Raw genomic sequence first — 11,381 nt, forward strand, 5'->3', positions numbered from 1 at the left:
GCTTCGATGCTTGTAGTCGTTGCTAGGTGGTCTATGGATCTGGATGTAATTTTTATTTCTGATGTTCATTGTACTGCCATGATTCAAGATGAATAGATTCGAAGTTTTTCCCAAAAAAACGAAAGTGAAGAGGGAAGCGTGGATGGCCCACATCCTACGTGGTTGGTGGATGCCGAGGATAAACATTACCCACTAATAAACCTCCCGATCGCCTGAACAATATTTTATTCCAGTAGGTGTGAGAGGCTGATGCCGCGGTCGCCTGAACCGCCGTTGGCTTTACGCTGGCACGCATCCTTCTCTTCCACGCTTGTTGATGGAAGGGTCGGCCGCCATGCGGGTGGATCACGTTGCGCGACAACACCGACGAAATCCTTGTTGGCCGCTACTTGCGGGAGGGCGAGAGGATCCCGGCAGACGGTGAGATAGTGATCGACGACTACGTCATCCTCGTCGGAATGTGGGCTTCGCCTCCTTGACAGCGCCATTTAACCCTCGCTCCTGGCGAGTTAATCAATCTAACGTCGGAGCCAACGGCGTCGGGATCGCGGTTCAGCTGTCTAGCCTCTGACGATGCAGATGCGGTACAGTTGGACACTGATGCTATCACAGCACAAGTAGCCGGCGACGTCCTGGCCGATGCTTCTGAGGATGGAGGTGGACCTTGGACGTCAGTGGTCCGCAAGAAGAAGAGAAAAGAAGAGTTGGTGCAAGAGTTTTGGGAGGATATCGGCTTCCTGACTCCGGCATCGCGTGTCTGGGAACGTAGCGGCGGCAGCTCCGACCGGGATGTTCCATGCTCCTCCAGCTTGTCGTCGCTGGCTCCGGGGACGGCCCTTCCTTCGAGTTCCTCGCCATCGATTGTGCAGTCGTGTGTGAGCAAATCGCAGGCAGCGCGTGTTGACACGACCAAGAACTTAATTAAGATGGCCTCAAATGGAGAAGTGCTCAAAGTGAGAAAATTATGTCTCGTCAAAAGGAGAAATTTTCATATTTGGGCCATAGCCATCCGGTCTCATCTCTAAGGCCGAAGATGTGTTTGAAGTACTTCGATTTTATATTCAGAACACTATTCAGCTGATTACACCCCCAAGATGGACTCATATGAGAAATGTTTCTACAAGGATTGTCTTCGTCTCCTCGAGGCGATCGATTTCGATATAAAAACGTCAAAATCGGAGCTCGTATGCAAAAGTTAGAGCCTAAATGGTGTGCTGTATAAGTTTGCCCCAGAAGTTCCGGGCAAAACTTCCGGGGAGGTTCCGGGCTAAACCAAAAGTTTGCACGCGGTGCGCCCCGAAGACTAGAATTTTAACATTGTTTGCAGATTTGCGGGGCCAATTTCGACATCAAGATGACCTCGGATGAAAAAGTGATAACTGAAGAGTTTTTCTCCATTGCAAGATCTACAACTTTGCATTTGGGACCATCGTCATCCGAAGTAGTATGTGGCCTGTAGATTCAGTGCAAGAGGGCTACTTGATATAATTTCAGCCCGGAAGTTCCGGCCCTCGTAGTCCGAGTTAGGGTAACTTTTGATGATTTGGACGTGATTTGAGACCTTTTCTTGTACGGGAAGTCCAGCCTCCTCATATATATGTAAGGGGTGACGGCCGATTGAACAACACACAATCGATCTATCAATATATCATCTTTTTACCTTTACCTTTATCTCTCTCCCTTGTTCTTCTTCTTCCTCGTTCTTCGTTCGTTCTTCGTTTCTAGGGCGGCGAACCTCGAGGCCCTAGGGGCGATCAGGTCGACCTAGGGCGGCCCATAGCCGCCGCAAGCCCTGACGGGGTCCCTCCCGGGCGTGTGGGGTTTCGGGTCCTCAAAAGCACCCGCCGGATTGTTTGCGTACCGCGCTTCCGGACGGGTCTCCTTCGATGTGAGCTGCGGTGCATCACCCCCGGCGTCGAAGGTACATGGTGACGTGTTCGTGTGCGAACACACTTTTTGGCGACTCCGCTGGGGACGAAGCTTTGAATGGTCTCCAGCCCGTTCTTGCTACGAAGAGATCGTCATCAAGTTGCTGCAATCTACAAAGGTAATATGAATACCCAATTCCCCTTTGTAGATGCAAATAATCCATATGTTGTTGCTGGATCACCTAATGAGCATAATGTATCGGCTAGCCCTAGTTTTATCAATCATGCATCTAATTATGCGGAAGGGCCGATGCAAAGCAATCTTCATGCTTCAAATTCTGATGATTTTAGCAACGTACAACATATGTATCCAAACTCTCATGCATGGGCAACCCCACAAATCCATATGCCAATGAACAACATGATGGGTTTGGTTAATCAATTTGAAACACCTCATGTTAAAATTTTCAATAGCATACAAGAAAGTGTTTCACCTTTTTATTCATCAGCAGCTAATTTGCAATATGTGAATCCATCTTGCCGATGGATGGGAGAATTGGCCATGCTACTGTTAGCTATTCGGCCAGTTACTCTCAACCATCATATGCTACACCGCATGTTAGTAATTTTTCGGCACCATACACAACTGTAGATGCTCAAAATTCGGCTTCACACCTTTCAGGTCATAGCCGAATAAATGTAAATTTTACAGGAGCGGTTTTGCCAAATATTGTAGAAGATGAGGTAGTGGTGGCTGCATTGAAGAGTTTAGCCCAGAATAAGAGGATTAGTGCTATTTGCCTTGAACAACATGAAAAAGGGCTATTTCCTGATTGTGCCGCAATAAAAGCTAGAGTTTTGCAAGAAGATGAATCTTTGCCAATTGATAAAATTGGCGAGCAAAAATATGGTTTTACAACAATGCATATGCCTTCACCTAGTACTACATCATATTATACACCCCCTACACTACTGCAAAATTTCGGCAACACCCGTGTGTCATTGCCGAAAGAATCTAAAAACATTGAGGGCAATCGTATCCGAAGTGGGCTAAATTGAGAAAAAGCTTAAAGCCAACTTTGTCGCTCGCCGCCAGAAACAAATAGAAATAGAATTGGCTCAGATAAAAGAAGCATTGCCAATGGGTAGTATCAATGAAAACAAGGATGATTCGGAACTTGAAAGTGCCTCGGTTGAAAAAGCCGAATCAAGTAGTATATATTCCGAATCTATCAAATCCAAAGAGGCAAGTATTATTGAGAAAGGGCATGGCAAGCATAGCAAAACAACCATGCTTGATTTTTCTGAAGTTAATGGAACCTACTTCCTGCCCTATGAGTTTCGTGCCATAGAAATTGACAAGCTTCAAGGACAAGAACAAGTAGCCGAACAAATTTTGATTGACAAAGATCTTCAAATTTATGATGCACGAAATCAAGAAGAAAATTGTGACATGGTGTTGGGAAGTCATCGAGAAGCATAGCAAAATATTATTCATCATATGCAATCATCATGCTCTCCCAACGTATTTGAAGAGGTATGTCTAACAAGTAATTTTTCTATTTTCAGATTTGGTCACAACTTTATTATTAATGCATCTATTAGAAAAATTCTAGTAAGTAGTTTTCAAAGACCAATGAAGAAGGGCAATTTACTTGTTAGCAATACAGTTGTTACTAAGCATATCGGCCAATATATTGTACCATTCAAAGAGACCGATAGTGACTTATTACTGCAGCCAAAGCTTTTCCCATTGCTTTATTTAAAGTTCATATCTAATTGGGTAGCTTTTATTGCTTCATGCTTGGCTTATGCATGGTCTCAATTGAGACGTGTATGTTCTAACTACTTTGATTTCAGAAATTTAAAGCCAAGGTTAAAATCCTTTGGGAAAACTGATGCTAGTATAGTTTCTTATTTAATGACATCGGAAAAAGTATGCGAAAGAGAATTCATAGCCAAATGGGAAGATGCCAAATCTGAACCATTCGTTTGCTTAACTCCAAAGCCGTTCTCACAACAAGATTGGCTAGAAAACAAAAAGTATACCTTCAATTCAAACATGTGTGATGAAATCTTTACTTTGTTGTTGAAAAATAATTACATTAGAATTCTTGATCACCATGTCAAGCCATCTATCCAAGGACGAATGTATTGTAAGTTGCATGATTCGTCCAAGCATAATTTTGAGACTGCCACATGTTTCGTCAAATAGTTAAATCGGCCATTGAAAAAGGACGATTGAAATTTGTTGAAACACCAAAGGATGAACAGTCTATTCCGATTGGTCTTGATGGCAAAAAGTTTTTGCATCGGTTACTTCAAGCCGATCCATCTAAAGAGAAGGTAAAAACTGCAAGTGATGGGATCAAGCTTTCAAGTAAAGAACTAGTTGAAGATCACAATGAACATGAACTTGAGGGTGAGAATTCCATCGAATCTACAATGAAGACGCTAAGGACTGGGGGGCAACAAGGAAATCCAATGATCGATGAAAGCAAACCAAAAGAAAACAAAGGCCAAAATAAGCACAAGTGTAAGAGATCAAAAATCACCTTCGCTGAACTATTGGATAAATATCAAAAGAAGAGTGGAGAGAAGAATGCTTATCGGCCAAATCATGCAAAGAAACCAAGATCACCCCCAAGGCGCAAATATGAGGATAGGTATTGGCAAAGTGAGCATTTTAATGCAACATATTCATATCCTTATTTTGGGCCGCTAGTGCCAATGCCGTGGATGCATCCCTATACTCATGTAGATCCATATCCATCATGGGACAGGTATGATACAAGGGCACAGTCTTCATCTTATTTTAGACCATCTAACCAATATTATGCATCTCCGAGAATATCAACATTTGAACAATCATATGTTAAAGGTCGTTTCAATCATAAGGAATCGGTCCGGAGCTCAAAGAAGAAAGAGGTGGTCAAACAAGTGTACCGTGTTAAAAGAGATGGTCGTAAGAGTGCAACTTCAGATTTGATCTCAAATGAAAAAGAGCCAATTAACGTGTTGACATTGGCTACTAAAGGCAACGAGACGAAGCAACCAATTATCAAGAGTCAAAGTGCCAAATCTGAAGAAAAGAAGTTGACAGTGCACAAGGTAAAACAAGAATTGCCATTGCTTCAAACAACATCACAGCCGGGGTGCCTAGTCGGCTTATCGTATTGGCGAAAGAAGGAATTACAAAAACTTAGTGCACAAGAGCTGAAAAAAGAAGAACATGGTGGGTTCCCAAGAGGAGCAGTTCCGATTGGATATTTCTTTGCACCGCAATGTTTGCAATAAGAATGAAACTCTTGCGCAAGTGCTCAGTTCCTTTCCACCAGATATTTCTTTCAGGCGGGATTTGATTGGCCCCCGTCTTGTGTCATGACAACATCTTTTGTCCCGATTGGATACGATTAATCTGACACAAAAACGAGATGTGTTCCGCTGGGTCCTTCACAGTCGACTCGATGTACCGTGCGCTCACGCATTCAGAGGTCCCAATGGATAATAACAAGAAAATTTGGAGATCGAAGATTCCACTGAAAGTTAAGATCTTCATGTGGTACCTTTAGAAGGGAGTGGTGCTAACCAAAGATAACCTCGCTCGTCGCAACTGGCATGGAAGCAAGAAGTGTGGCTTTTGTACTCATGACGAGACAACCAGACACTTCTTTTTCCAGTGCAAGTTTGCAGGTTCTACATGGTCAATCATCTAAATAGCGTCTAATCTTTGTCCTTCCATAGGTGTTGCCAATATTTTTTGTTACTGGCTGGATGGTATTCCTTATAGATTCAAAACGCTAATAAGGGTGGGAGCGTATGCCTTATTATGGTCGCTTTGACTATGTAAAAATGATCTTATTTTTAATGACAAACACTCTTCTCCTTTGCAGGTTATTTTCCATTGTACGCAATCTCTTCGTACGTGGTCTATGCTTTACCGTACGGAGTTCCAACCGCTGTTTAAGGCGATGTGTATGCAATTGGAGCGAGTGGCCATGGAGGTTTTTTCCCAACATGGGTGGCAGCATAACCTCCGTATCAGCCCATCACATCCTTCAACATAGGCATAGTGACGGTCTTATCTGACTCTACTAGTGCCGATATGTCATCTTTTTATTATCTTTCAGACTATTTGTGTTTGGCTGTGTGCATCCTAACTATGCAGAGCCCGGGTGTTACTCATCATGATTTGTATCTTCTTGATGCTACGTTTTGAGTTAATAAAGACGTCCTTTATCGAAAAAAAAATAAACCTTCCCATCTTCCGAAAAAAGGGCTAGGAAGGCGGTTGTTGTTTTTTTCTCCTACAGCCAGCGCAGTGCTTGTGCAAATCGTCTTGGGTATTTATTCGCGGAGGGTCTAACGACTGATCTCCAACTCCCCGCTGTGCGTGTGTCTCTCATGATGCGACCTTCGCAAACCAACAAATCGCAGCCAATGCCGCTGCCGCTGCCACCTCCGCCACTCTCGCTGCCGTCGACGCCGTCGACCGTCCCGCGATGGCGAAACCGCAGCGCCTCCTCCTCTTCCTCGTCTTCCTCCGTGTCCACCGCCTCCTCCTCCTTCTCCCCGTCGACGTCCCCCGCCCCGTCTCCTCGCACCACCTCAGCCACTTCCGTGGTGCCCTTTTCGTGGGAGCGCCGCCCGGGACTCCCCAAGAGCAATCTCGCCGGCCTTATCTCCTCGTCCAGCGACACCGCGGCCGTTCCGCTCCCACCGCCGCCACTGCGCCCTTCCACTCGCCGCTGCCGGCAGCGCAGACGCCGCCGCGCCCTCGACGCCCCCGCACCTGCACCCGCAGCAGACCCCTTCGCCGCCGCCTTCGTGGAGTGCACAAGGGAAGAAGGCACAGACGACGGAGATGACAAGCTTTGGCTGACACCGACGACAACCAACTCCAGCCGCATGGCGCGGCCGTGGCGACTCGCCGGCGGCAGTGTCCGTGTCATCAGGTTCCTCGACCTGTACGGGTGCAGGAGGGCCATGGACGTCGCCGACGGTGCTTTCCTTGCTCGCCGGTCCGTCGCACCGCGTCCACGACCATGACCAGGCCGGGCGGAGTACACAGAGATAAGTAGCAATAATTAACACGTCTGATCCTCTGCCACCGCGAAAAATGGCAGAACAAGAGCTTGCTGGGGTCACATCGATCATCTGATTAGCGTCATCCGGAGCACGGATTTCTGATCATACGGTTGAGGTGTCATGAACAGCATGCGCCACAGCTTAATTAGTGTGCTTTCGTTTGTTCATGGATGCGTGTCTCGAGAAAAGTTTGCTTGTTTCTGGCAACACAGTACTAGTATAAAATGTCTTAAAAAAATATTCCCTCCGTTTCGAATTACTTGTCACATATATGGATGTATCTAGATGTATTTTAGCTCTCTAAATACATCCATTTCTGAGACGAGTAATTTAGAACGAAGGGAGTAGTATAAAATGTCCGGTTGTCTATTACCACCAAACTTCGTCAAGTGACCAACCTATGCAGGGTACGTACGGAATTTACGAAGTTATCGTAGATGCTTCATTGTCAATGAAAATATCTCCTTTCACTGAAAGCACATCATTGAAAATCTAAAATAAATACAGAAATAATGCAAGCACCAGAACTTAAACCCTGACGAGCTGAAAATACCACTGTCTCTCTAACCATTCAATCACAGATTGGTTCACAAATAATGCAAGCACCAGAACTTAAACCCTGACGAGCTGAAAATATCATTGTCCCTCTAACCATTCAACCACATGTTGGTTCACCACACACATTATAGTTGGCATTGCAGAGAACAATATAAGAATATGTAGCACGATGCCGATGCTGTCCCCACCCTTTGCTATTGATTAGGTGTAACCAATAGAAAAAATCGACAAAGGATAGCTACTCTGTATGTCTGTATGGTAATGCTATGTACTCATGGCATTTGGGTACAGTGTTTCTCTGTCAGTCGCAGCATAATCATACCGATCGATGTCTTGAAATGTATTGCATGATGGCTAGACCGTTGAACGGTCGCTCCTAAAGGACCTTCATATAGTATCTTGTATCCTCGGTTGGACTTTTGTGATCCACCCTGATCAGCCGGTCGGTCACAAGTGCTCAAATGGGCGACAGCTCGATTTCATAGGTGTCCATGTGCTCGTCACCTTTCCTCCACATGGTCGTCCAGTGACGCTGGCGCTCATAGGGAGCGTCCTAGAGACCCCAGAGTCGATCCAACCACTAGCTTTTCCTGATAGATTTTTGCCGCTAGCGTTGCTCTTACGGGCGGAGGTTCATACACAAGCTTTTCGCAAATGACAGGTACATGATCCGTTGCGTTCATGATGCAAAGGTCGAATGCAATTGAACATTAGGTTAATAATTTCGTTAAGTCTTTGTGAGTGATTTTAAAAGTTATTGATCCCTAAATGATAGTGTTTTCGCATAATTTACAAGCGCTCAAAGTATTTCTAAAAGTTTTGCAGCCAGAATATTTCATATTTAAATTACACGTACCTCATATTTTTATACATAAACGACACACCGTTTTGATTGCCCATACATGAGTTAATACAAATAGTGCATGTCAGCATCCTCTGATGCGGAGCCACCAAATTGATCTTGTTGAACCATTGTGACTAAGTGGACCTTAATTCCATATTGTTCCGCTGTAGCATCAGATAGTGTGATTGGTGCATGCATAAAATTCTCATTTGGAACAGCAAAGTCTCATATTTTTTTTTGGATTTTCGATAACAACACAAATAGAAAAACAAATAAAGTTAAGAATAAAAACTGAAATGAAACCTGGATAAAAACTTTAACAATAACTGGTGGTGACCCCGCTAAGGGGCCTATCACCATGCCTGTTAAATTGTGATCCAAATTCTAGTATCGTATTGGACTAGACGTAGTACATATGGTGTGAGCCTTTTGCGTTGGTACCGACGCGTACGAGTACAACTTGTTTACTTGTCCTACAAGGACTCTTATGTGTTGCCCCTCTTATATACCCCATGTAGTCGTATCTCAGACGGCCTGTCGTCTCGTGCTTGTAATACTCCTCCTCATAGTGATTGCGCCTTCGTGTGTCCGTGGTTTTCTCCCGCAAGGGTTTCCACGTAAAAATCCGTGTCTCTTTGTCTCGTTTATTTCTCGTTATTATCTAACAAGTGATATACAGAGCTGAGGTTACAGATACAAGATTGAGTCTGAGAGAGCTAGGGTTCGGCGTGCGCCGCCACACACATCTGGCGATCCGCGGCGATCGATTTTCCCTGCAGCCGAGACCGACAGGTATTGTGCCGCTGATCAGTTTCCTACCCGAGCAGTTCATCGAGACGGATACAAGCTTCCGTTGCTCCGTCGCGTCAAATCACAAGTTCACTGTGTTGCCGTTGCTGCTCCACGTACGGACTTAAGTCCCGAGGCACATCAGCCTGCGCTTGTACTAGTACATCAACCAAAGTTGCTTTTGCTCACAAAGGTTGCTGTTGCTACTTCACGTGGGATCACAAGGCTCAAGTCTCGAGGTGCAAACCTGATTTGATATAATCTGCTACTAGTACTCCTCTACGTGAGGCTAGTACTGCTAGTTTGTTCTTCGTTCATCTGCTACGTCGAGGTGCTATTTATTCTGTTCTATTTGCTTCGCATATTAAATTCTGTCAAGAATTTTTCTATCGTCTTGTACTACTTTGTGTACACAGATTTATCTACTCATGGCATCCATAAAGTACGACTTTCCGCTGCTGGATCGTGACACAAGGTTTACCCTATGGCAAGTCAAGATGCGGGCGTTGTTGGCACAGGCCGACTATGATGTAGCACTGGATAGTTTTGGGAAGAATCGAATTGAGGACTGGACTGCTGAGGAGAAAAGAATTGATTGTAAGGCTTTATCACAAATTCAACTCCATTTGCATAATAATATTTTGCAGGAAGTTTTGAGTGAGAAAACTGCCGCTGCTCTATGGTTAAAGCTGGAAGGGATTTGCATGACTAAAGATCTCACCAGCAAGATGCATCTAAAACAAAAATTATTCCTGCACAGGTTACCCGAGGGAGGTAATGTTTTGAATCTTATTTCAGAATTTAAAGAGATCATATCTGATCTAGCTGCAATGGAGGTTAAGTATGAAGAGGAAGATACTGCTTTAATGTTACTTTGTTCACTGCCAAGTTCTTATACCAATTTTAGAGACACCATATTATACAGTCGTGATACTCTCACACTTAATGAAGTTTATGAAGCTTTGAACTCTAAGGAGAAGATGAAATTAATGGTGCCTCATGATGGTTCGAGTTCATCCCAAGCCGAGGGATTATCTATTCGTGGCAGGACAAAGGAGAAGAACTCCAATAATGGAAACAGAGGCAAAAGTAAAAACGGCTACAGGGGCCGGTCACAATCCAGAGACAAGAAATATTGCAGATATTGCAAGAGAGACGGGCATGACATCTCAGAGTGTTTCAAGTTGCAGAATAAAGAAAAGAGGAAAGGTAACAAACAAGGTGAAAATTCTGCTAACATTGCTCGTGATGATAGTTCCGATGATGCTCTTGTCGTTATTGCTGGATGTGCTGAGACCAATGATGAGTGGGTACTTGATACTGCATGTACTTTTCATATGTGCCCGCATAGAGATTGGTTTAATACTTTTGATTCCACTACTTCTGGTGGTTCCGTTATGGGTTTTGATAATTCACCACGCAAGATTGAAGGCATAGGTTCTATCCGAATCAAGATGTTTGATGGCATAATCAGAACTTTGACAGATGTTCGGTATATTCCGAAGATGAAGAGAAATCTTATCTCTGTTAGTGCCCTTGATACTAAGGGGTACAAGTATTCAGGTGGAGATAGTGTTTTGAAGGTCACCAAAGGCTCCCTTGTTGTGATGAAAGGTGACTTAAGTTCGACCAATGGTCTTTATTGCCTTCGAGGTTCTACCGTTTCAGGTAACGCTACTCCAGTTATTTCAAAGAATTCTGATTGTGATGCTGCTAACCTTTGGCATATACGTCTTGGACATATGAGTGAACTTGGTTTGGCAGAGTTAAATAAGAGAGGTCTTCTTGATGGATATGAACCTGGTAAATTGAAATTTTGTGAGAATTGTATTTTCGGCAAGCACAAGAGGGTGAAGTTCAACACTTCGACTCATACAACCGAAGGTATTCTTGATTATGTGCATTCTGATTTATGGGGACCATCTCGTAAGAAGTCACTAGGTGGTGCTAGTTACATGCTAACTATTATTGATGATTATTCGAGAAAAGTATGGCCTTATTTCTTGAAGCATAAATATGAAGCATTCTCGGCATTTAAGGAGTGGAAGATTATGATTGAAAGACAAACTGAAAAGAAGGTAAAGATACTTCGCACTGATAATGGTATGGAATTCTGTTCTAAACAATTTAAGAATTATTGCAAGTCTGAAGGCATTGTCAGACACTACACCGTTCCTTATACTCCTCAACAAAACGGTGTTGCTGAACGTATGAACAGGACCATTATTTCCAGA

At 44.0% G+C, this 11,381-nt stretch overlaps 1 protein-coding gene across 1 annotated transcript; it reads left to right on the forward strand.

Annotated features, from left to right (window-relative positions):
- The first annotated feature begins 6,266 nt into the window (after positions 1-6,266).
- Positions 6,267-7,349, forward strand: LOC123106773 (NADPH oxidase activator-like). Its single transcript, XM_044528835.1, has one exon. It carries the CDS (start codon positions 6,273-6,275, stop codon positions 6,915-6,917), a length of 645 nt encoding a protein of 214 aa, XP_044384770.1. The 5' UTR covers positions 6,267-6,272; the 3' UTR covers positions 6,918-7,349.
- The last annotated feature ends 4,032 nt before the right edge of the window (positions 7,350-11,381 follow it).

Source organism: Triticum aestivum, chromosome 5A (assembly GCF_018294505.1).
Source record: "Triticum aestivum cultivar Chinese Spring chromosome 5A, IWGSC CS RefSeq v2.1, whole genome shotgun sequence".
NCBI classification, from domain to species: Eukaryota; Viridiplantae; Streptophyta; class Magnoliopsida; order Poales; family Poaceae; genus Triticum; species Triticum aestivum.